We start from the raw sequence: 24,044 nt of genomic DNA on the forward strand, positions 1-24,044 counted from the left end.
TCACAGATGCCATTCTGGATAGGCACAAAGTACCGGATCCACGCGACTCCCCCGGCCAGCCTAAAAGCCTGCGGCGGCCTATGAGAGAAACGTGTCGGCGCAAGATCTTCGCAATCCTAGCATCTATAGACAAGGCAGACGATATTGAACTCTTCATTGAGCATGGCATATACGACTGCCACCTTCCTCTAGCCATCGACTTCACGAAACAGGTCGTCTCTCGGGAGATAGGGGGTGTCTTGGAGCCCCTTCCTATCAAACACTGGACGGGAAGGGTTCTGGACACTTTCAATTATTATCAATGGAGGGTGACTGCTCCATTTTTCGACATGGCTGATCATAAATGTCCTCACCTCAAGTTAAGGAGCGAGACTATACTGCCATTTGGCCGTGATTCCGGTACCGCGAAGGCCTATGGGGGTTCCGGAGAGGTTGAAAAGATTGTGGTTCATCCCGCGCATCACAACTATCCTCACGAGAAGGTAAATTTCTTGAATATTGCCTTTTGCTTTCCCTCCGCTCTCGTTATGTTTTTATTTCTGAACGAGCGTTAACCGTGTGAAAGGACGACGACCAACATTTATATTTCGCCCGGAAACGTCTTCAAAAAGGAACCCTTTCCCAGCAGGACTACGAAAAGCGCTTCTGGAACGAGCGCAACAATCTACTAAGAGTTCGCAAGAACCCGAACGTGATCACGATGTTGGCCAGCTATGAGAAAGACGGAGAATACAGCTTTCTATTCCCTTGGGCCCACGGCGGCGACCTTACAGCATTCTGGGAAAACCACTCCGCGCAGCCACGACTCCGGGATAAAGATGAAACACTCCCATTGTGGCTCATGACACAGTTGCTTGCCATTGCCAGGGGTGTGGATGCCGTTCATCAGCCAACGAGCGATGAGGAGCCGTATCTCCAGTTGCCAGGAAAGGTTAAGCCTTTATATGGCCGTCATGGTGACCTCAAGCCTGGTAACATTCTCTGCTTCAAGGGGAATGGCGATCCCTTCGGAAACTTTCAGATCTCGGACTTTGGTCTGGCTGCGTGTCATGGAACTCGGTCCATACAGGAGATTGTTGGTCCTCAGTTTGGTCTCTCACTTTGCTACCGCTCCCCCGAGATTAAAGTCAATGGATCTGTCAATCCAAGTTACGACGTGTGGCCACTGGGCTGCGTGTTCCTCGAATTTCTTGGATGGTATCTCCTCGGTTGGGCTCACACTGACGATTTTACTGGAAAGAGGATTCGTGACTCTAATGGGAGCGAGGTACAAGCGTATCCTGGGGCTGAAAACCCGCCTGCAGATATCCTTTTTGACGATTCATTCTTTGACGAGGAGGTGAAATCAATTGATGGACAGATTGTTAGAACTGCGAGAATGAAACCCTCGGTAATCCAGGTGCGTTGTCCAACACTCATGATAAAAGGCTCACGGCCGCTAAAACGTGACTTACTAGGAAATACGTCTTCTTCGTCAAGATCAGAGCTGCAGCGACTTGCTGCTCGATGTTTTGGACTTCATCGAAGACAGAATGCTGCGAATGAACCCGAACAAGCGAGCGCAGTCACATGAGATCGTTGAGTTCTTTGAGAAGCTGGTACAAATTTGTAGGGACGACCCCTCCTACGGCATCGCGAAATCGAAGTCACCGAGACGAGCGGATACAAACCTCTCGGAAATTGACAATCGATCCATGATTGAACAGCCAGGCGGCCAGCTCATGATTGACCAAGGCATCCGTTCAGCCGCCATCGATATGGCGGCACAGTCACTCGAACAAGATCCTATAGGTGTTGCAGGCATATCCGCAACGATCTTGCTACGCAACGGAGCTCAGTCTCCAGAGGAAAGAAAGCTCAACATGCCGCGTAGCAATTTTCAACCCCCTGAGTTGCCAGATTCACCAACATTTGGTACCACCGACACATCGGTTTGGGATGAACGGCCAATCTCGATATACATTACGCAACAGACAACACCAACACCATCTCAGCCAGACAGTCTAGCGGACAGTTTAGCAGACAGCTTTACGTCTGCAGAACTAGTCACTGACGACACCGTTCTTTCATCCCAGCCCAAACCTCATAATGCAATGAGGTCGACGAGAAATGGGTATGGGACGATGGGGGCTTTGAAGAGGACTGCGCCCGTCGAGCCTCCTTCCCACGAGCACGCCCCACGCTCTCCCTGGAATCGATTTTTCTGTTGTTGATTGCATGAGGAGGGATATTTGAACATTGCCGGCAATCGATGCTTACGGTCCTGGTGATTGGCCGTCCACAAGAGGCCGTTTCTTTTCATATCAGCTCAATTTCCTAGTTAGAAGTATGTTGAGATCAGGGGTTCTGTCCGACTAAAGAGCCGGGCAGGCTCACAATGCCGCCACGACGGGCGCAATGAACCACTTTGGACGAGGGATCCAATCACGCCATTCTCAACCAAAAAAAGTCAATGTGTGCTGTGGGAGTAAAGAAATACATTCAGCTACATTATGTTAAATTTGTGCTCAATTTGCGACCAGTGATTCATTCCTGGAACCATATACAACCCCGCGGATAGTCCTCCGATCGCTGGCCGTCTATCAGGGGCTGTGCGGACGAAGTAAACTCCGCCCCCATGATTTGCACGTCTAACGTTGAACGAGCCCACCACAGCGGAGAACGACATTTTCAAAGGACTGAAACGACCGTAGTTCTACAAATGATTCACTGAAGAGTGTCATTGGCGATAAGTCGCTCGTAGAAAGTCTGCGCCTTATTTATAACGATGGGGCTGCGGCGGACTTGTCTTTATCCGCCAGACTAACCAACCCCTCAGACTGCTAATCCAGTCTACACGTAAGATCGAGTGCTGAGCCCAGGGCGCCAGCAAAGTATAAAGAGGAAGAGAATACTTGTATGGGGTCAACATAACCATCATTCATACCAATCACTCAGTTCGTGAATCCTGAATACCTCAATTCAAGCATACTCGTTGAACGCCATGGCCGCCCCTCAAAGACCCACGCCCGACGTCGAAGAACTGCGCCGGTTCTATGTCGGGAAACTCATCACGGAGCTGCCCATGCCGGCAGCAGTCCTCGATGTCGCCCCCTTGAAGCGACACTGCAAGGCGATGCTGGATGCTGTCGACAGCCTGGGCGTCGGCTTCCGTGCGCATGTCAAGACACACAAGGTGAATGGTGCCAGCAATACAATCCTCCTCATTCGTCCGCCTTCTTCCGCTCACACTGGTAATAGACAGTCGAAGTTGCTCGTCTCCAGATAGGCGAGACGTCCAAAGATGTCAACATTGTCGTCTCGACGCTGCTGGAGTTCGAGCACGTGCTGCCGCTTCTCGAGGAGTGCAGGGACAATGGCCGCAACGTCAATGTCCTCTACGGCATCCCACTCCCACCATCGCGGGCCGCGGCTCTGGCCGTTCTCGGACAACGCATCGGCCCTGGTAGCGTCTCTGTCATGATAGACCATGCGTCCCAATTGACCGCGGTGGAGCGCTTTTACGAACTCGCCGGGTTTCCCGCAGGCATTTACGTCAAGGTCGATACGGGCTACCACCGCGCCGGCCTCCCACCAGCGGGGCTCAACAAGAACAGTCTGCTGGAGAAGATCGCTCAGCTGGAGTCTGAAGGTAAAGCGAACCTCATCGGTCTCTATTCCCACAGCAGTTTGAGCTACAACGACTCTACGGCGAAGCAAGCGATGGACAATCTGGCAGATGAGATCAAGGGCTGCGTCGAGGCGCTCCAGAACAACGCGGCGCATTTCAAACCGGGCAAGCAGCTGACCATCAGCGTCGGGGCCTCACCTCAAGTCGCCTCAATTGAGAACCTCACGCGACCAGCGGCGGCGGGGTCGCCTGACGGAGACCATCTTCGCCAGACGATACAACAAATAACGCAGAATATTCCTGCCGGGTTCCGAACAAAATTGGAATTGCACGCGGGAGTCTACTCGCTTCTTGATGTTCAGCAAATGTCGACCCAGGCACGGGGTTTCCTTGGCGCAATTGATGATGAGGTCGCCATCTCCGTGGTCGCCGAAGTCGTCAGCGTCTACAACAACGGCGAGAGAGAGACACCCGAAGCGCTCGTTGCCGTTGGAACCCTCGGGCTCGGAAGGGAACCATGCGCTGCATATTCTGGATGGGGTGTGATCGGGCCAAAGTCATTCTCGGCTGAACCTGGGAACAAGACAAGGCTGATTGTGAAGAGGATCAGCCAGGAACATTCTATTCTTGCCTGGGAGTCGAATTCACAGGATCCGATTCCCCTTGAAGTTGGCCAGAGCATCCGTATATATCCAAACCATGCTTGCGTCACGGGTGCCATGTACGGTTGGTACCTGGTGGTTGACTCCAGCGAAAAGGAGACCGCCGAACGGATCGTGGACGTCTGGGTCAGAGTATCAGGCTGGTGATCTACGTATCAAATGTGGAGGAAAGGAAGCTAGGGCACCAGTGTCTTGAGTTTCCAGGGACATGAAAGATACCCGACACTTCTTATAATGCTGAATTGCTGATTACCCTTGCGAGAATTTCTGTGCGAACGGAGTTCATCTCGAGAAGTGGGACCAGCGAGCAGCACGACAAAACAAAAATATGAATCTTCCGATCGGGGAATTGAACCCCGGTCCCCGGCGAATGTTTCCTTTGGTGAAGATGACAAGCCGATATCCTAACCACTAGACTAATCGGAATGATGGGATTGGTGAGCAGAGGTGAAAGTAGCGCAGTTTATATCGGCATTTGGAGATTGATCATTCTTTTGTGGGCAGTCTGGCTCAGTGCTCGTCGGCTTCGACCAAGGGCCCCACACAGGCCGATCCAACTTGCTACAGCATGTCTACACGCCCACACCTCTGTCCAGATCGGATATTTCTAAGCCCATAGCATATCCGGTCATTGGAGTTACCGGACTGGAAGAATGAGTGTTTTGCGCAGTCAGTCTCAATATTGTTGAAAACTGCAGTAGTGCCAGACTCTATCTCTTACGTCTCGCAAACGAAGAGCGAATTGGTATCACCGCAGGGCACATCAAGACGTCCCAACGATCCCCAAAGCATGTACATAATCTCCGGACCCGGCCAACGCAATGCAAAATAAGACCATATCCCCATCCTCGGGACCCAAACAGAAGGCAAGGGTCATGATGCGGCCGTCTCAGGCGTTGCCTTTTCTGTCTGCCCGTCCTCGCCAGCCCACCTCTGCAGCGACGAAACTTTCTCCCTCTTCCGGTCCTTCCTTGTCTTCAGCGGCGGCAAGCCCGAGCTCTTCGGCTTGGCCAGCAGTTTCCTCGCAAAAGGAATGCGCCAAATCTGCGGGCCGACAACGTCGTCGCCGGCGACCCTGTTGGCCTCAATGACAGTCTTGAGACGCTTGGCGGCCTCCCAGTTGGACGTGATGGTCGTTAGGTGGGCCTTCCAGCCGTAGAGGAAGGAGGAAACGTTCATAGCGTTGAGGCCGGAGCCCTTTTGGCCGACGACAAGGGCGACCTCGGGGAGCTCGTGCGCGTCAACGAGCTGCTGGGCCTTGTCCCACGTGATGGTGCCGACGGTGCGGATGGGCAGACGCAGGTCGTCAGGGACGGCATAGCATGACAGCGTGCGGAGTTCATCAAGACGACGCTTACAGTCGGCTGTTCTGGCATCGGCGTCGACGGGTGCGTCCTGCGATGCTTCAAAGAGAATGCGCGCACGTGCGACTTCGGATTCGGTACCAATGTCGTAGGCAATCTTGAGGAACGTGTCGGCGGCGTCTTGCGTGCATACCAGATCCCGACCGGTGATGGCGGGGTACATTGTCGTCAGCAGTCGTGGACCGTTTTCAACCTCATCGCGGGCGTCGATAAGGTGCTGGGCGGACCGGAGAAGGTCTGAATCGGGGCCGATGGCCATGTGGCTAAAGTCAGATGCCAGAGCCATGAAGACGGAGCAGTCGACGTTGAGGGTTGTGGTGAAGTCCTTGAATGGTTCGGTGATGACAAGGTGGGAAAGCGCATCCTCAATGGACGGTGTCGGCTGGGAGAGAAGGCCAGAGGTGTCAGCGGCAGTCTCGAGTGTCAGGTCGACTTCGCCTCCAAAGGTTCGGATGAAGTTCAGAAGCCTGTCTACATGGTGGTTTTCGCCTTCACGGATCCTCGTCAGGAGCATCCTGACTGCTGGTCGGCGGTAATCGTGGTACGTGATGGAGGCGGCGGCGACGAGCTGGCGGGCGAATCGTGCCACTTCAATGTCGTTCTCGCTCCCTTCCGGTAATGGCGGCTCATCTGGGTCGGCGTCCTCGTCGTCTTCCCAGTCCCATCCGGCATCCGTCATCTCGTAAAACAGCCTCCTCTCCGTCGTGTTGACGACCTTGATCCACTCAGCACCACCACTCACGACGGCATCGACAATCACCGTGTCGGTCTTGCGATTAGCTGGGGTGCGGGAGAAGTCGCGCCGCAGGCCGACAAGATTGTGGCACTTTTTGGCTGTGCTCCAGACGAGATCGTGAAATTTATAATTGCAAGCATCGAGCTTGGTGCGAAGTTTGTTGTTCAGCACCTCGAGATCCGTGTCGTCGTCCTGTGCTGTTTCGCAGAGCTTCAGCATATTGTCGACATTTCGCTTCTCCGAGAGCACGAGGCGTTCAAAGACGCCGAGACCCGTGATGGCTTGATTCCATGGGAGCGGCTTGGAGCCGACGACTGGTCGCTGGTCGACAACCTCTTTGAGCTGCTGGAGCTCATCGATCAGCGTCGAGATGCGGCCGGCGATGGACTGACATTGCTGCAGAATCTCGGCATGAATCTCGCCCTGGTCGGCGGCCTCTTCGGCAAAGGATTCCGACTTCGTGTCCTGTGAGAGCTCATCAGAGGCCATCTCGAAGGCTACGCTTCAGGGTCTCATGTGACAAGGGGACCTGCCTGGCGATGGACCGTGGGGTCGTTCAAGTGCTGGAGGAGGGGCGGGCTCGACAGACGAGGGTGGGATGGCGCTGGAAGAAGCTTGAAAGTGCAGCCCTTGGTCTTGAATTTCTGACTGCAATGTGAGAAGTCGTATTTGTTCTGGTCACGAGGTTGCAGTGTGCTTTTGGTGTCTGACGGGCAGGTGCCTTCGACGAGGACTCTGTACTTGGAGCCCATCATCATGGGAAAGTGTGATGAGTCATCCGGGCTGGTCTTGTGTTCGCTTAGTCACCATTTCTTTCTGAGCAGGGAGCATCATGGCCTCATGGTCGTGGAGGTCGTGGAGGTCGTGGTTACACTTCGAGTAAGATGATGTAGATTCTGGCTGGCGCACGACACTTGACACGAGTCTGAATGCTGTTTCTCCCGGGTCAGTGTGAGGTTGTTGAGTGTAGCTGGGGTGAACGCCATCGGACGATATGATTGCCACGACCATGGTGATTGATCAGCTGCCATTCAGCAAAGATCTGACCTTGGCGAAGATCCAGCTATCCTCCATTTGAAGACCATATCTATAGATCTCGGAGAGGAAAATAAACAACTACACATTTACTCATTGAATCCACATCCAAAAGAAGCCTCGCTTGTCACCCGGCCCTGACCCAATCACGCACTCGCCACCTCCTCAACAGTCCTCCAAAACCTGTCTACATCATGCCCAAACCGCCCAAGGAACAGCCCGTCCACGCCGCCCTTCAACCTCTCAAACGTCCCCGGCCCCGCGCTGCCCCCATACAGAATCCTCACACGCCCCTCCCGGCCCTGCACGCACGCCATCGCGCGCACCGCCCGCACGACACCAAGCACATGCTCAGCAGCCGCCGGCTCCGCAGCGCCAATGGCCCAGACGGGCTCGTACGCCAGCACGACCTCGGCCGCCGGCGGCAAGGCCGCTAGAACGCTCTCGACCTGCGGCCGCAGGGCCTCGGCGGCGGCCGGGGCCCCAGCCTCATCACCAGCGGCCAGGGGCCGGTCGAGCTCGCCGACGCACACGAGCGGGATGAGGCCGTTCCGGGCGGCGGCGGCAGCCTTGGCGGCGGTGCTGGCGTCCGTCTCGCCAAAGAGGCGGCGGCGCTCGGCGTGGCCCAGCTCGACGATGCGGACGCCGAGCTCGGCGAGGGAGGCGGGCGAGACCTCGCCCGTGTAGGCGCCCGCGTCTTCGGCGTAGCAGTCCTGGGCGCCGAGGAGCAGAGGGGCTGTGCCGGTCTGGGTGACGGCGGCGGGCAGCGAGAGAAAGTCAGGGATCAGGAAAATGTCGATGGCGTGGGGTCCTGGGCATGTGGCGAGGCGGGGCAGCAGTACGTCGAGGTATTCTTTTGTGCGGGAGGGGGAGAAGTACATCTTGGTGGAGAGGCCGATGAGGCGGCGGCGGGGAGTGACGGCGGCCATGGTGACTTGCTTGGTGTGGAGAGCGTGTGATGCTCCTCGGATGTTGAAGTTCCTTTGGTGGTCGAGTCGACAGGATGTGGGTGTATGAGTGCCCCTTCTGATGTGGGTTCCGCCTCTGACGAAAGCAGGACCGGGAGCGCGCTGGAAGATGCTACTTCCGTCAGCCGGATCGTCTCGGCTTGTGTTCAAATACAGTTCAATGACACAGGAGAAGCTGGATTTCCCCAGACGGCTGAGCAGCTAGATGAACGTTCCGACAGGTAGAGAGGAAGCCGAAGAGGTGGAACCCCATGGCTCGGATGTCCTGATACGGACCAAGGTGAGTGAAGGGATGGAGGGCTTACCGAACTCCACCGAGTCTCACCGACGGATCGCCCCTTTTCGCCCCTTTCCGCCCCGATCAGATCACATCTTGCCATCCATCCTCCCCACAATAGTAACCCAGAGAGCTGCAGCGATCACGCGGGATTGCCCAATTCGGGATGACGAGAGAATATGCGTAAATTGTATCGTCATGCTCGCTGCCGCGCCGCTACCGATCATGGCCACAGGGGCCTAGTCTAAGCCATCCCCGCGAGGAGCCCCTCCACCGTGACCCTCGCTGCCCACGCGCCCGGGTCGGGCGGGATCTCCCTGCCCTCGTCTCCAGACCCGACTCCGACATAGGTCGCCCTACCCAGCCGCGGCTTCATGCCCTTGGTCGACTCGGCACCGCCCACAGCACCCTCCACGCCCGCCGTGAAGCCCCCGACGGCCATGCCCTCGGCAAAGGGAATGAGAGCGTCCATGATGGTGCGGTCTCCCACCTTGGCTGGCGTGTACCGCCGGAGGTTCTGGAGCGCCGTCGTCAGAGCACCCGTCCAGAGGGCCTCCTGACCCTGTGTCCGCGCGATGGCCGCGTCCCGCTGCATTGCGACGCGCAGCGACACGAAAAAGATGCCGAGTACGCCGCCGAGCGTGCCACCAATCTTGGACTCGACGATATCTTCGAGCTCGGCGAGCACGCGGCCCACGGACCCAGACCGCGCCACGCCCGCGTCGAGCGCCGCTAGTAGCGACACGGCCACCGTCATGACCGTCTCGCCACAGTCACCGTCGCCCATGACCGTGTCCCAGCGCGTGAGGTCTGGCTCGGACGCCACGAGCGCCTCACACGCCGTGCGCAGCATGGCCTCTAGCCTGGCAGGCTCAACCTTGACGTCTTGTGCCTCGTCCAAGGCGGCGGCCCGCCTGCTCTTTGCCTCCTCGCCCGCCTGCGATGGCGCCGTGACAATCTGCTCGCCGCGTTTCCGCCTCTGCGACTGCAGACCCGTCATCGACTCCCAGTACGTGTCCGTATGCGCGTCGGCGAATCCGCGGATCTGTTCGACGCTGTACGAGCAATTGCGCGCCGCGGCCGATACGTTGATGACCGACACGCTAAACGCCGGCGCGTTGAGCGATGTCTCGAGAAACCCGGCAAAGACACGCACGGGCTCCATGCGCCACTCTGCTGCCAGCTGGTCGAGAAGCTCATCGACGAGGGCGCCCATCTCGAGGTGTGACATGCCGCCAAAGTTGCTGACGAGCAGGAACGTCTCGTCGCCCGGCGCAAAATGGACGTAGCCGCGCTCCGGGTCCGACTCGTCGAGGCAGTACGTGAGGACCTTGCGCACGAGCTCGTCCGGGGACGGCGGCGGCGAGAGTTTCTGGTACCCGGGCTCGTTGTGGGGACCCGTGCCGATCTCGACCTCGTCGGCGAGGAGCGCACCGTGCTCCGTTCGGCCGGGGACGTGACAGTGGTCGAGAGACGCCGCGATTGAGACAATTTGTTGCGAAAAGGCGACACCGAGGTCGTACACCTCATCTAGCGAGCCACCTGCGCCGGCGGCACCACCCATGACCTTGAGGACGCCAAGTTGGCCAGCAAGACCGCGTCGCCCGACAAGGCTGCCCCTCTTGCCGACCGAGACATCGTCGCCACAGATGATCATGCGGCAGTCGTGGCCTCTGGCGCGCGCCTTTTCATTGGCGAGGCCAAAGTGCAGGCAGTCACCAGTGTAGTTTGTGATGACGAGTATGATGCCTTTGTCGGAAGGAACTTGGTCGATGGCGGATAGGATTTGCCGGGTACTTGGGCTTGCAAAGATGTCGCCCGCTACTGATGCCGAAAGCAGGTTCGTGCCCACGTAGCCTGACCAGGCTGGTTCGTGGCCGGAGCCGCCGCCACTGATGACGCTGACCTTGGACTTGTCAAACTTGGTATCGAAAACGACGCGGTTCGCCTCGTCGAGAGCCAGGAAGGGGTTGTAAGAGATGATGCCTCGCAGGGCTTTGTTCACAAGCCCATCCGGCGAGTCGAAAAGATGACGTTTCGACATGTCAGGATACAATGACAGAAAAATGGCTGGGATTTCGAGACGGAAGAAGTATTTTTGCTGCAGCAATTTGTACCATAGTTGGCGTTCAAGCCGCTGTATAAGTGCTTGTTTTCTGAGAAACGCCGACTTCGATGGCGACGAGCCTCAACACTATATTGGTTGATCCGGTGCCGAACAGCGGCGGTCCTAATTTTGGCATCCGCGACAGCCATAACCTGTCGGCATCAGTCAGGCCAGTGGACCAGGGATTTCCACGACGGGAATGCCGCATCATCGCTTTTGGGGATACCGGCTTGTGGCAAAATATTCGCAGGCGGCGATCCCCTGGCGCACCGACAGGTTGGTCGTGTTGGGAGTAGGCCTAGTCCGTCCAACCCCAGAATTTGGACCAACAAGGCAATCTAGACCCCCTTAGACCATTCTATCCGCGGGGTTGATGACAAGCCTTGAGGTCAGGTGTCGGATGAGAGTGTGTGGAGGATCGAGCTGGGCCGTGGGGAACGGGCTTCCCAAAGCGGTAATCCGTTGGACTTGATGGTGCTGTCTTCCAGCCACACCGGGACAACTCGATGTCAGATAGATATCCCGTACTCTGGAAACTCACAGGGAGCAAAGATTGGGACAGAGACGCATTTCCCCCAGAATTCGCTTTCGGCTTCTTGCAAAACAAAAACCGCCCAATACTACAGCACTTACCACTATCATGGCTGTTCTGTCCGAGTCCAGGTTGAGAATCGCCATCGGCTGCGACGTGAGTTTTTGATCCCCAAAGTCCACTCGCACATTTGAGACGAATCATTGCTCACATTATTAATCTCAGGACGCTGGCGTTCACTACAAGGACAAGATTAAGCAAGACTTCGAAAAAGACCCTCGTGTAGTGCTCATCGAAGACGTGGGAAGCTATACAGGTGATGACAAGACGGCTTATCCCCACCGGGCAGCGTCTGCAGCAAAGCTTGTGGCTGATGGCACCTGTGATCGGGCGCTGCTCATCTGTGGTACAGGGCTTGGCGTCGCCATTACAGCAAACAAAATCAAGGGCGTACGAGCCGTGACAGCGCACGATAGTTTCTCGGTTGAGCGAGCCGTCTTGAGCAACAACGCCCAGGTCCTATGTATGGGCGAGAGGGTCGTGGGATTGGAGCTTGCGAGGCGCCTGGCCAAGGAGTGGTTGGGGTACAGGTTCGATCCGCAGAGCGCGAGTGCCGCCAAGGTGGATGCTATCGTGGCGCTGGAGAGCGATTCCGACTGAAACAAAACAATGTGAATCGACTGATACAGACTGGAGTATGGATGCATCGGTATTTTTGAGCCAAGCGTACTGTGATAGAATTAGCAAGGCTATGGAATCAAACGAACGCAGCCTCCCCCGGTCCCATTATGTGTGAGCCGTTTTTTTTTCACGCAACCCATCATGATAGCCCCCATCCATTGTCGTGATTCCCAAAATTTCATACACCGTCCAAGGCATTCCCTCTCTCTTCCACGTGTCTAAAAGACGGTGCCGTCGCTGTCGATAAGAATGGGCGGCTCCTTGGTATTTGGCCTGCTGACCTCCGCAATCTCGCGGCCCCCCTGTAGCGTAGTTAGCATGGATTGTCGGTTTTGGGAAACTGGGCTCTCCTACCTTCCAGCTACCGGCCTCAAGTAGCTGCGCCAAGGTCAACTCGTTCCCGCCGAGATCATTCCTCAGGCTCTTGTTCACCTCAATGAGCAATTTGTCCAAGAGTCCCACCGTCACGCCGCGCCATTCGACAATCACGTCGTCGCTCGGCTCAAACATGGGAGCAACCTCAACACCCTTCACCCCAGTCCTGCGACAGTAGTCGGCGTAATTCTGTAACCCCCGCTCTGCATCGTCCGGCTTCAGGATCAGCACCCCTGTATCCACAAAGAGCCCGCCGTTGCGGTACTCTGGCAGGCCGGTAAGAAGTTCGACGCCCGCAAAGTGTATGCGGAGAAGTGACTGCATGGGCTGCATGAGACTGTAGCACAGCCACTGCGTCAGCTTGTGGAAGGGTAGGATTGACTCCCATGCTGCTGTCGGTGACTGGCCCGAGGACGGGAATGGCGAAAATGTGTTGGTAGGAGAGGACGTTTGAGGCATGCTGCTGCAAGGCCAGGCATCGCCTAGGGAGATGCCGTTGATGGCGGTGCGTGAAGGTGGCCAGATGGGCGCTAGGCCGTTCATCAGGACGTTCCAGAGCGTGGGTAGAGCGACAATCGGCATGGAGGAGGCTTGAGTGGAAGGATGGGACAGCAAATAATCTAGCAATTGTTAGTGATCATTACTTTGACCCAAATTCTCCGGGTTGACATACCAACCATACGGCCAGGGCGGCCGTCCCTTCCGAAGAATTCTGGTTTCTTCTCGAGAGCATCGGCGAGTCTGATGAGAAGCTGCGTACGACCCTCTACGCCCGCCATCTCGTTTCCGGGCTTGGATTGCAGGCCGGCCGCCAATTTCTCGGGCGTCAAGGTGAGAAGACCATCCGTATCCACCTGATATTTATTGGACTTGTCGCTTGAGAACATGCCACTCTTGAACATCTCCAAGCTTGCAACGGCAATGCCTTCTGACCGCCTGTATATGCGGTTGTTCTCTGTGCTCTTGTAGCTCCACTGCGTGCCTGCGCCGGCGTCGAGTAAAACGCTGACTAGGAAAAGGTCTACCATGCGTCGGCACTTTTCCGTATTGTCAATGTCGTCAGGGAACGTGGACAAGAGATGCGCGATACGGTCACGGCCACCAACGCAGAAATGCTGGTGCCGGCCGTGGCTCGGGATCGAGGTGAACGGTGCATCAAAGTCGCGCTGCAGCACAACACCGTCCGGTTAGCATGCGATGTACTGGGTTTTGCTTCGGAGTCGTGTTCTTGCTGGTCCTCAACGCACCTTGATGATACACGAAACAAAGCTCACAACGTCGGGGAACTTGTTCAAGTCGACATCGAAATGGTTCAGTTCATTGCGTAGGGCCTTGTCCGTGACAATCCTGCTCCTCTCGCGCACGGCGCCGAGGCTTCGGAGGTAGCCCGCAGGATCCAATTGAGGGTCGGGAGGTCGCGGTAGGTCGATCTTGGGGATCGACACCGGAGAGAAAGGCGTCAAGGGGGTGTTGGGGTTGGTATTGCCCCCGGAAACTCTGCCGAAGCCGCCACGAGTGGTTCCAGGCGGTGACTTAAGGCTTGAGGCGCCAGAGTGAACGCTGACGTCGGACGTGTTGATCGACGGCTTGGCGTTGGCTGCCACCCTGGGAACTTTCTCCTTGCGGGAGAAGAGACCCATCGTGGTTGGCGGTGGTTTTGAGGTCGGAGGTCGGCGGCAGTGGGGGTTATACAGCGGTGGTGCTGGCTGATAAGACGTGGATGGTGTAAGGCGGGGTCTTGATGGGAACCGTGTCGAGGTGGTGGTGGTGGTGCTGTCGGCAGGCCAAGGCCACGGGAATGTTGCACAGAGACTGAACGGGCGAAGAACGCTCCTCGGTCGATATCAAGAACCTCGGTGAAGATGGTTGAAAAGCGAAGAAAAAGGGTTGGGTGAGGGACGGCGTCCGAGGTTCAGCTGGCGAAGGGTAGGCCAGAACAAGCCGGGTCGGGCCAGGTCAACACGGTAATTTTAAAGGCTGCGGGGAACTGGGGGTCGTTGTCCACGGGCCCTAGTTTACGGCCGCCGTAGATCCAGATCAGGGATCGAGGCAGAAGCAAAGAGACTGGCTTTTTTTTCGGAGGGTCTCGAGAGTGGCCTGTTCGCTGTTAGCTGCAAATCTCGTTGGACACAAACAGGCGCGCGCTTGATCCGACGTATGTGTGCCGGTGAAATTGCTCTTAGACGTCTCTCAGATGAGACGGCAGTTTGCACTGGGCCGTCTGATCTGCACCGTCCGCCGGATGGTCGAGCGGAATGGATTTGGGGTCGCGGGTGCTTAGTGCGATCAACTGACTCTTTACTAAACAGACAAAGGGTCTGTCGTCCTGTAACTAGTGGGATAAGTAGCGTGCTAGCAGGCGGCTAGGCGTAGGCAGCACAGTAGACTGGCGTGACTAGATTGATAAGACGATTCAGGGCGTGTCCAAACAAATGGACCGGCGCTGTCCAGAACTCGTTCCTTCGGAATTTTCCTCTAGGGCGGGGGGTCGTCGCCGTTGAGTAAGTTTACGTGCCCGAGCGGGCTATCGGGCGCTGGGCGCTGGGCGTTGATGGGTGGATGAATCGTTTTGGCTTTCGGAGAAGGAAGAAATACTGCCTAGCTATTTGTGTATATCGGCCAGGAACAAGAGAGTCTGGTTGGTGATCACGCGCAGAGCAGCCAATAGTTCTGCTCGGGGCAATGCAGCGCGGGAAGATGCGTCTGTCGGAAGAAGCCTGTTGGTCGAGGGACGATTGGGGGTCAAAGGCAAGCGAATTGCGGCAGGATGAGACAGCAGACGTCAATTGACCACCATCCAAGGGAATTGGGGGGGAAGAGGAAAAAGAAAAGCAGATGGAGGGAAGAAACGAGACAGCGAATTGGAGAGTGCGAGTTGGTTTGCATGAGGACACTGGAGAGCAACACGAAATGGTAGCAGTCCAACACCACTAACGACAGCCCCTCGATCTCTTGCAACCGAGCAAGGAAGGACGTAGAGTACCTACCTAAGGTACCTAAGGTACCTACCTAGCGAACCTACCAAACTGCCTAGAACCTGGTCGATAGGCACGGCAGCCGCAGCGGCAACAGCAGGGTAAAGACCGCCTGCTGAAGGACAGGGAGGTATGTTTACTGCAAAGAGGCGAGGCAAGGGACAGGGAGCCCATGTGAGGCAATTGCCCTGGGGCCTTGGGTTCCTACTCCTGCAGTGCGCGGTGCAGCTTCCCTGCAACATACACGCCGCCAGCGTGGCAGGTGCTGCTCTGGTGCAGCTTCTCTGGCAAGCCACGCCCGTCTTGGTAAGGTAGGTAAGGGAGGTAGGTTGGTACTCCTCACACACTGGCATATGATTGCATCGCTCTCACGGCATCTACCATCCATTGGTCTTCTTCAAATCCCAGACACTGTTCTGCGAAGGTAAGTAGGTTGATACGACAATCGACATTGGAGGGATTAATTGCATCCAGTAGGCTCTGAACCACTCCCTTTGCTATTCCGGCTTCGCCTTTGTGCTTGGTCTTCGGAGCTGCTCGACGCCAGCACCAAATCCCATGGAAGAGCCAGCGCTGCGGGCTCACCAAACAGCCCGCACGCCATTAGTGTCGACATTGGCCGGGGGAAATGGTGGGCAACAGCTGTCCCATTTTTGTCCTGGCGCGACCGAGCGAAATTAATTACGGACCACGGAAGGAGTTCCCGTGTAGACTCGCCCGCCTGCAATCCGCCTTTCGAGACTGCTCGGGTAAGGTACCCAGGTAGATAGAGATCGTTTGTCCGTCTTTGGACCGCAAGGTTTTCCAATCTTTCATATCGCTTATTCTAGTTCGGAGGCTCTACAATGAGCGCGACAACGGCAACGTGTCTCTGTTTGAAAGACCGACCACCAACTCAGAGACAGTACAAGCGTGTGAGACCTTAGACGACCCTCATTGTCAGGCCTGCCACGCCTTTGACCCTTCTTTGACCCCTCTTTCTCGACCAGACACACAGAACACAGGCCATATCGAAAGGCCGACACCATGGTCCTGGTCATGGCGACGTCGCATCGAAAAGGGGGCAAGCCAGGTTCGCCCCGGCGCACTGCAGCTCTACATGCAAGGGGACGGGAGACAGTGCGTCTCTGGTGCTGCTCAAGCCCAGCGTCAACGAATACCGTCGCCCGCTAAGGCGTACCCTGGTGTACACTGCATCCTGAATCCTTGGAGCACCCCTTACTACCTGCAGCATCCTGTGGCCTCGATGTTGACAACCTTCCAGAAGACGATTCATGACAGTCCCAGGTCGGTCGTCGCCTCCGACGTTACTAACGCCACGGTCGCTGCTAGGCAACTTCTGGTCCGCCCCTTCGGGCATGGCAACGATATATCGAACATCGCCGGCAGGTCATGCTCTGCAACCAAGCCAATCAAAAAGCGGTGCATGGCTTGCGACGACAGGTTCCCAAGTAAACAAACAGTCTTGCCCTTCGCATCGTTGAATGGGCGAGCCAAGATGCATCTGCAGTAAACCTCGGGGTGCGGACATCATTTGTTGGCTGTACCAACAGGAGTAATATTGCAGGAGGGTCTTCGGCCTTGTTAGCTCGGGATCTCCCAAGCTCAGGCCATTCTGCAATCCGACTATCCATGGTCTGGTCGGGTTGCTCGGTCGAGGACTGCCTTGAGGCTTCATTCGGCGCAGCGGATCGGATTGTGAGAACCGACTGGATTCTTAACAAGTGATGCACCGATCGAGACCAGGGACGAACACCCGGTGCCTGCGCCAGAGGCCAGTGCCTTGCATACACGACATCCCGGAACATCTCGCCTGGGAACGGCTCCAGCCAAGGTACATGTAGTAGCGTAACCTCGGAGCTTGAACCACACTCCGCGATCTGGCTGAGGGGACATGTCACCGTGCCATCTAGATGACATATCGTGTTGTTCACGACTCATTTGTCACGCCACTTTACGTTGACGATTGGAATGATCCTCAGAATCTTTTACCATCCTGTTGCTGGCGGGCTTACCTGGCCATAGGTCTCGTGCGGGGCTCTGGAGACATTTGGTATGCAAGACGATATGCAGGAGTGAGCTTGGACAGCACACGACCCGGACAGCCGTTGTCCTTTGGTTGGCGAACGCATTTTCATGCCTATCCACATGTTTCCTCTCCGAGATCCTGTTGCCTCAGTCTGCCCCGTACAGTTATTGGGGTGAATGTCGTCGACGGCGTGTTTCTCCTGCAATGTGATCTGAGCGCTAGTGTGCATGCATGCTGCAGCTTTGATGTTTTATTTATTCTATTCCAACACCAGACCTTGCTGTTTTCGTTTTGGTGGTACAAATGCTTCTTGTTCAGCCTCCGCGAAGATAACCAAAGCGGCCAATGACCGGGCGCTGTTGGCTCATGTACATGCGAATCTTCTCAAGAACCCGTTCCTCTTATGTAGTGTACATTGCCTGCAACTGTTGTCATCAACCTATTTCGCTCTCCTCTTCAGATCAGCCTTGAAGCGCCTCTTGTCCTCTTCGGCACGCTTCTCCTCCCATGACTTATTGCTCTTCTCGGCCTGCTCCTGCCGAGCTTGGTCGACAAAGGAGCCCATGCCACCCTTGGCTCCGTGGACCGTCTGCTTCAGGTCTGCGACAGCGCCGCTGAAGACGTTCTTAGGCTTCTCCTCTACGGCCGTCACATCGATGGTGTTGGCATCAGTGGAGCCCGTGCGCTTGGTGGGCGGGTAGAACATAGCGCCGCTAATGCGAGAGGTCGAGGCGGGGAGAACGGGCCTGACGAGCTCAGGGAGGCCGGTAGCGCGTCGGAAGGCCGGGTTCTGGAAGAGAAGGTTCTGGCCCCAGCCGACGAGGGTCGAGCAGAGGAAGTAGAACTGAACGGCGGCGGGGAGCCAGATTGTGAAAATGAGGGAGAGGGGGACGAAGATGTACATCATGAGCTTCATCTGAGCCTGCTGCTGGACGGGAGCAAACTTTGTACCGGACTGTCTCGGATGTCAGCTACCTCTATTTGGCCCTCGAGACGGGAGCGACGATGAAGTTACCTTGAGCATGGCGATCATGGCAATGGGCGCGGCAACGGGCAGAATAAAGAAGGGGTCAGACACGGACAGGTCGTTGAACCACAGGAGGCCGCCGTTCTCCAGTGACGGAACGGGGATCTTGGCCATGTTGTTGAGCACGATGAAGAGACCGTAGCTGAAGGGGATCTGGACGAGGCCCCAGAGAGCGGCAAACGGGTTGACGCCCTCGCGCTTATGGATGTGGTTGATGGACTGACGGGCGTCCATCATGGCCGACTTGTCGCCGCTCTTCATCGAGTCCTGCATCTTTTGCTTCAGAGCCGCGTACTGGGCGTTGCCCTGGAGCTGCTGCATTTTGGCTGACCCCTGCTGGGCGTTGAGTGTGGGCTTCAGCAGAAGCAGGCGCAGAAGGAGGACGGTGCTACCGATCGTGGCCCACCAGGGCATACCGGTGTAGATGTACACATGCTCGAGGATCCATTGCATGCAACTGGAGGGGCCGTAGCCAAAGTCGAGGCCGATGGCCTTGAGGTAGCCAATCTGCTCGGGCATCTGGGCAATGGTGGTGTCGGTGAGGAGCTCGAAGGTCAAGGCATCGGTGACAGGAGTAGGTGCCGACGCGACACCCTCGGCAAAAGAAGGGGTGGTAGACGCAACGGCAGCTTCAGGAGGGGGGATCGATGCTGTCGTGGCGGCAGGGGCCGTTGTGTCGACGGCGGCGACCTCGGGGATCGTAGCCGGTGCTGGTGTGGCCTCAGTCTTGGGGCTCCGGGACCACAGGGAGAGTGTTCGGGTGGAGGAAAGCGAGCCGGCGACGACGGTGGTGCGGACAAGACCTGACGTCTTTCCTGTTGGCCTCAGCCCTGACCATGATGTGCTGGCGATGCGTGAAGTGGTGCCAAACTGCCGACCATTGGATAACCTGGAGGTCTGCTCAAGTCAGGAGGACGTCAGAAGATCAATTGATGGGTTTCTCTCACGGTCTGTGCCTGAAGATACGCCCTTCCCGTGGAGAGCGAACGAAGTGCTCCTCTGCTAGGCAACATGTTGTCGATCTGAGGCCGTAGGTCAGGCTGGATGCAGGGTCAAGGTCAAGGCTTCGCGAGTTCGAGGCTCCAGATTTTTTTGGTAACACGCCGGGAGAACCTCGGTGGAGTCGCCGACGCCGCTGAGACGCTGGGGAAATGGGCCAGTGGTGCACGACCAACAAGATGATGGCCGTGACATGGTAGTCTGCTTAGAGAAACCCATTCCACTCTGACGTCTGTCATTCAATGAAATTATTTATGATCATTTTGGGGGGGACTATATATCCCTGACACGCATTCCGAGGATGGTTCTAGCGGATCGTTTCCAGCTGCCCGATGCTCTGAGCAACTAGTCTCTACCGCCGTGGCTTGCCCTTCTACAAATATTACAAAAGACGCCCTTGCTGCCATGTCATCTATCCCGCAGATTAATTGGCGTGGTGAACTGCATAATTGGCCATCCGTGTTCCCGTGTGCGGCTTTCAGCTCGCAGATATATATTCATAACAAGAGCCTCGATGCACCCCTTGCGGCTCGCAGTGGTGTGCTTCACTTTCTGTCCAAAGCTGCGAGTGCTCATGAGCTTTTGATTGATGTCATCTTTGCCTTACTCCCACCCACCGAGTCATTCCAGGCTCGTCAGGTCGTCCAGCTCCGTTCGCGGTGTGCGCTTCTCGCGGATCTCGATGCCGGGGCCAATGGCGTGGGCACGACGCGTCGTGGGGAACACCTTCACCACAGTTAACATCGGTCCAGAAACTCTCGTTGATTCCTTGTGGATCGTCGACGCAAAGTGCATCTTGATACCTCCCGGGCGATTGGGGCATCCGTACCTTAGTGCCTCCCCATCCTAACCGAAACGCGGCCTCGTGGGCAAACAGCTCTCCGAAACCCAGCATCATGCCGTTGATAAACGGCAAGAACAGGTTGATGGCAGCACCTCGCAATAGGGACCACACCGTGGGCGGCCTGTAGAGAATAACGGGGGAGGAAGACGAGGGAGGGGACGCAGAGAGGTCCTCGCCCTGCGAATACTGTTCACTGTCGGATCGAATGGTGACGCCAGACTCGGCCAGAGGATTCGCGAATTCATCCGCCATGATGGGCCGTTTCGGGAGGAAAGTCTACAGAGTCAAGGTCGAAGGTCGGCGCGATGGTAGTGGTTGGCAGTCGTTGGAGGCACCGTGTTGACCGACTGTGGCCGGGAAGCTCTTTCGTCAAGCCGAGCGCAAGCCGGGGTAGGTGCATCACCACGAAGATGGAGGATGACATAATCACGGAGTTCGGTGGCAGACTGATCCGGGTCATGGTGGGGTAATGGCGTCGTTGGGTCCATGCTCCCTCCCCACGTCACCCGCGCCCGCCTAGAGCTCCAGTGAAGGCCATCTAGAAGGTACGATCGATCACAACAGTGGTGCCTTGCCTCCGACATATATTTTCCTTTCATTGACTCTTTTGGAACATCAAAACATCAAGTCAAAAACTCGATATCAGCCGAGAAGAAGAAAAAGCATTTTCGAGTATAGGCGCGACTGAATTGCTTCATCCTAAGCTTACCCCACCGCCACCTGTCGTTTCCTTCCACCATGTCCGGCCAGGACGATACCGCGCGGGCGCAAGCTCTCCAGGAACTACACCAATTGACTGGTTACTCGGAGGAAAGGGTAAGACGCGAACTCATTGCGCCGTAAGCACCCAATCTGACGTACCCAGTGCATCGGCCTCCTTGAAGCTGCCGACTGGGACTTTGGCCAGGCCGCCCAAGCCTTCTACCTCGACCAAGACCGTGAAGACGAGCCCTCCAACGCACCCTCAGTCCCTGACAACTACACGGGCCCGCGGACCCTCGATGGACGTCCCGCTCCCGAGTCCCAGCGTCGTGCGCCCGTTCCCGCCAAGAAGACACAGAAGAGGAAGGGTGTTGCAACCCTGGGGTCGTTGGGCGGCGGAGCACAGCATGATGACGATGACGATGACGGCGATACGGATGATGTCGATGAAGGCCGTAACCCGCGTGATTTATTTGCTGGTGGCGAGAAGTCAGGCCTTGCTGTTCAAGACCCCACGAACCAGGGCGACGGGGGACCAATGAAGATCATCAACGATATTCTAGCCAAGGCGAAGGCGTACGTAACTACCATTGACCGTATGCCGAAGCAGATACTGACAAATGTACAGGAACGCTGCCAAATCAGGCTCGAATTCTGAGGCAGCTGCCGGTCCTTCTCGCGCCCCCAATACGTTCCGTGGAGCCGGTCGCTCGCTTGGCGGTGACGGTGTCGAGAGCCGTACTATTCCCGATCCCAATGCTGCTGAGGACAACGATGCTTCGAACGAGGAGCCGCAAGAGCGCTCTCTCCATCTCTGGCGTGATGGGTTCAGTATCGATGATGGTGAGCTGCACCGCTTTGACGACCCTGCCAACGCGGCCGACCTTGCGCAGATCCGCGCCGGTCGTGCTCCACTCCATCTCATGAACGTTCGATATGACCAGCCTGTCGATGTCAAGCTCCACCAACACGAAGAGAACTACCGCCGTCTTCCTCAGACTTACAAGCCTTTCGGCGGAGCCGGTCAGCGGCTTGGCAGTGAAGTACCCGGCGACGGCAACGCATCTGCTACTGCGGCTGCTGCTCCAGCTCCTGCCGCTACTGCCTCGACACCATCAGCACCCTCGACAACCGTCGATGAGAGTCTCCCGACTCTAACGTTGCGCATACAGTTGCCTGACGGCAGCAGGCTCCCCGCCCGGTTCAACACGACCCAGACTCTCGGCGATGTCTACGGCTTCGTTTCACGTGCTTCCACAGACGTCGCAGCACGGCCTTGGGTTCTGGCCACAACATTCCCCAATAAGGAGCACACGGACCGTAGTCTAGTCCTGGGCGAAATGCCCGAGTTTAAGAAAGGCGGCACAGCTGTCGTCAAGTGGGCTTAAATACTACATGATACGATATTGCGAAATGACAGACATTGACACGGCGTTTTGATAAGGCTGAGCGGCACGCTCGCGCGGCTGGCAGCTGATGGTTAGCTCTCAGCCTAGGCCACGATTCGGTATGGGCAGGTAGATCAGTTGAGCAAATAGACTCAACGAATAGTCCCATTTTACCCCATCAGTCCACATGCCGCGTGAGAAAGCATTACTGTTCGCGGCGAACTTATTCTTCTTGTATGTTCTTATCTATACGATGTGACACTGGTATCATTTAAATCCATCAAACGCCATCCCATCCCATCCCTTCCCATCCACGCAGTCCGTCTCTTCCCCACAAGTCCGCGCCCTAGGAAGCCACGCCCTGCGCTGCCAGCGTCGCCGGCCCGTCGAGGAACTTGAAGTGCTCAATGGCAATCTGGCAGTTCAGCATGGCGGCGTTGAAGCGGGCCTCGCCCGGCGGCAGCACGACCATGAGGTACGTGTTGGTCGTGAACTTGAGGATGAACAGATTGAAGCGCAGGCCAGCCTTGTGTTCCATGCGGACGAACTGCTCAGCGTTGCGCGGCGTGCCGGTGAAGCGGCTGATGCTCTGCTTGAAGTGCTTCATAATGTTGGACATGCGCTCGAGGCGGTCCTCGGTCGGGTTGCGCAGGCCCTCCGGGGAGGTCCAGGAGGAGACGGCGAGGAAGGAGGTGCGCTCGAAGAGGAGCAGCTCTTCGGCCTCGATGGCGGTGCCGAGGTTGGCGAGGTTGCGCTCAATGGTCGCAAGGTTGGGGACGAGGTCGTGGATGATGGAGGCCCAGGCCTTGTAGAGGGACTGGTCCCAGATGGAGGTCGCAAAGGGGGTGATATCGGGCGTCGCGGCGGCGCTGGCGAGGGGGCTCGTGTCGGTCGGGGAGGCGTCGTCGGCCGCGGCGGCGGAGAAGCCTATGCTATGGGCGTATTCGGCCGTCTTCTGGCGCACGATGCGGACGCGCTCGTCGTAGACGGACTCGCGGTGGGCGGGGACGACGAGGTCCATCTTGTGGATGAGGACGTAGATGCGGGCTTGCGGAGAGAACTGGAGGAGGGCGGAGAGGATGGACACGTAGGTGGCGAGGTCGCGGTCGACGTCGCGAGACTCAATGTCGAAAACGTAGATGAGGACGCCGACGTTGGAGAAGACGTGGACGCGCTGCTGCGAAAGATAGTTTTCCATAAAGGCCTCTTGGCCGCCGCAGTCCCACAGGTTGAGGGTTAGGTTTCCAAGGAACTTGACGTGCGAGAGATCAATGTCAATGGTGGCGCCTCTGCACATGAATCATCAGCACAATGTCCACCGAAGCTACTCTGGCGCAAAGACTGACAGCCTGCGTGTGTCGCGTGCGATATAGTTGCTGAAGATGATGCTGCGCATGCTGGATTTCCCTGAGCCACTCTTGCCCATCAAGAGGACCTTCTTTTTCTTGGGCTTCTTGACCTCATTCTTGGTGGCATTGGCCACAGGAAGGCCGGATTGGCTGTCGCCATAGTTGGCACCGTGGTCAGCCATTGTGTGGGGGAGTGTGGTTGGGACAAGCTCTGGAGCCGCAGTCTTGGTGATGAGGCACGAGAGCTAGACTTCGCTGCGGCGGGGGAGATCGAAGCTGCGTTGGACGAATGACGCCGGTGTGGGGCGCCTCAGTGAGCTCCGGGGGAAGGGGGGTGGTGATCGGAACAATGTGTCACCGTTTCCGCCGCGTCGGCCCCACACC

At 56.8% G+C, this 24,044-nt stretch overlaps 10 protein-coding genes and 1 non-coding gene across 11 annotated transcripts; 3 read left to right on the plus strand and 8 right to left on the minus strand.

Annotated features, from left to right (window-relative positions):
- Nucleotides 1–2,983: 2,983 nt before the first annotated feature.
- Nucleotides 2,984–4,419, plus strand: D7B24_006754 (uncharacterized protein; the record flags this gene model as incomplete). Its single annotated transcript, XM_028640878.1, has 2 exons — nt 2,984–3,175; nt 3,241–4,419. 2 exons carry the CDS (start codon nt 2,984–2,986, stop codon nt 4,417–4,419), a joined length of 1,371 nt encoding a protein of 456 aa, XP_028498844.1.
- A 187-nt stretch (nt 4,420–4,606) lies between these two features.
- D7B24_006755 lies at nt 4,607–4,698 on the minus strand. The gene has a single exon. It is a non-coding gene; the product is annotated as a tRNA-Asp (tRNA).
- A 447-nt stretch (nt 4,699–5,145) lies between these two features.
- Nucleotides 5,146–6,861, minus strand: D7B24_006756 (uncharacterized protein; the record flags this gene model as incomplete). Its single annotated transcript, XM_028640879.1, has 1 exon — nt 5,146–6,861. The coding sequence occupies one exon, from the start codon at nt 6,859–6,861 to the stop codon at nt 5,146–5,148; it is 1,716 nt and encodes a 571-aa protein (XP_028498845.1).
- A 692-nt stretch (nt 6,862–7,553) lies between these two features.
- Nucleotides 7,554–8,336, minus strand: D7B24_006757 (uncharacterized protein; the record flags this gene model as incomplete). The annotated part of the gene is made up of 1 exon (XM_028640880.1): nt 7,554–8,336. The coding sequence occupies one exon, from the start codon at nt 8,334–8,336 to the stop codon at nt 7,554–7,556; it is 783 nt and encodes a 260-aa protein (XP_028498846.1).
- Nucleotides 8,337–8,896: 560 nt separating this feature from the next.
- Nucleotides 8,897–10,696, minus strand: D7B24_006758 (uncharacterized protein; the record flags this gene model as incomplete). Its single annotated transcript, XM_028640881.1, has 1 exon — nt 8,897–10,696. The coding sequence occupies one exon, from the start codon at nt 10,694–10,696 to the stop codon at nt 8,897–8,899; it is 1,800 nt and encodes a 599-aa protein (XP_028498847.1).
- Nucleotides 10,697–11,399: 703 nt separating this feature from the next.
- Nucleotides 11,400–11,951, plus strand: DERI1 (D-erythrulose-4-phosphate isomerase 1; the record flags this gene model as incomplete). The annotated part of the gene is made up of 2 exons (XM_028640882.1): nt 11,400–11,447; nt 11,517–11,951. The coding sequence occupies 2 exons, from the start codon at nt 11,400–11,402 to the stop codon at nt 11,949–11,951; spliced, it is 483 nt and encodes a 160-aa protein (XP_028498848.1).
- Nucleotides 11,952–12,190: 239 nt separating this feature from the next.
- Nucleotides 12,191–13,987, minus strand: D7B24_006760 (uncharacterized protein; the record flags this gene model as incomplete). The annotated part of the gene is made up of 4 exons (XM_028640883.1): nt 12,191–12,274; nt 12,327–12,967; nt 13,021–13,513; nt 13,595–13,987. 4 exons carry the CDS (start codon nt 13,985–13,987, stop codon nt 12,191–12,193), a joined length of 1,611 nt encoding a protein of 536 aa, XP_028498849.1.
- Nucleotides 13,988–17,790: 3,803 nt separating this feature from the next.
- Nucleotides 17,791–19,596, minus strand: OXA1 (Flags: Precursor; the record flags this gene model as incomplete). The annotated part of the gene is made up of 3 exons (XM_028640884.1): nt 17,791–18,306; nt 18,367–19,275; nt 19,492–19,596. The coding sequence occupies 3 exons, from the start codon at nt 19,594–19,596 to the stop codon at nt 17,791–17,793; spliced, it is 1,530 nt and encodes a 509-aa protein (XP_028498850.1).
- A 402-nt stretch (nt 19,597–19,998) lies between these two features.
- On the minus strand, nt 19,999–20,473 carry D7B24_006762 (uncharacterized protein; the record flags this gene model as incomplete). Its single annotated transcript, XM_028640885.1, has 2 exons — nt 19,999–20,103; nt 20,207–20,473. 2 exons carry the CDS (start codon nt 20,471–20,473, stop codon nt 19,999–20,001), a joined length of 372 nt encoding a protein of 123 aa, XP_028498851.1.
- A 486-nt stretch (nt 20,474–20,959) lies between these two features.
- D7B24_006763 (uncharacterized protein) lies at nt 20,960–22,311 on the plus strand (the record flags this gene model as incomplete). The annotated part of the gene is made up of 3 exons (XM_028640886.1): nt 20,960–21,037; nt 21,087–21,499; nt 21,552–22,311. The coding sequence occupies 3 exons, from the start codon at nt 20,960–20,962 to the stop codon at nt 22,309–22,311; spliced, it is 1,251 nt and encodes a 416-aa protein (XP_028498852.1).
- Nucleotides 22,312–22,657: 346 nt separating this feature from the next.
- Nucleotides 22,658–23,842, minus strand: GTR1 (GTP-binding protein gtr1; the record flags this gene model as incomplete). The annotated part of the gene is made up of 2 exons (XM_028640887.1): nt 22,658–23,600; nt 23,658–23,842. The coding sequence occupies 2 exons, from the start codon at nt 23,840–23,842 to the stop codon at nt 22,658–22,660; spliced, it is 1,128 nt and encodes a 375-aa protein (XP_028498853.1).
- Nucleotides 23,843–24,044: the final 202 nt, after the last annotated feature.

Source organism: Verticillium nonalfalfae (assembly GCF_003724135.2).
Source record: "Verticillium nonalfalfae strain VnAa140/NRRL 66861 chromosome Unknown scaffold_5, whole genome shotgun sequence".
Lineage (NCBI taxonomy): Eukaryota > Fungi > Ascomycota > Sordariomycetes > Glomerellales > Plectosphaerellaceae > Verticillium > Verticillium nonalfalfae.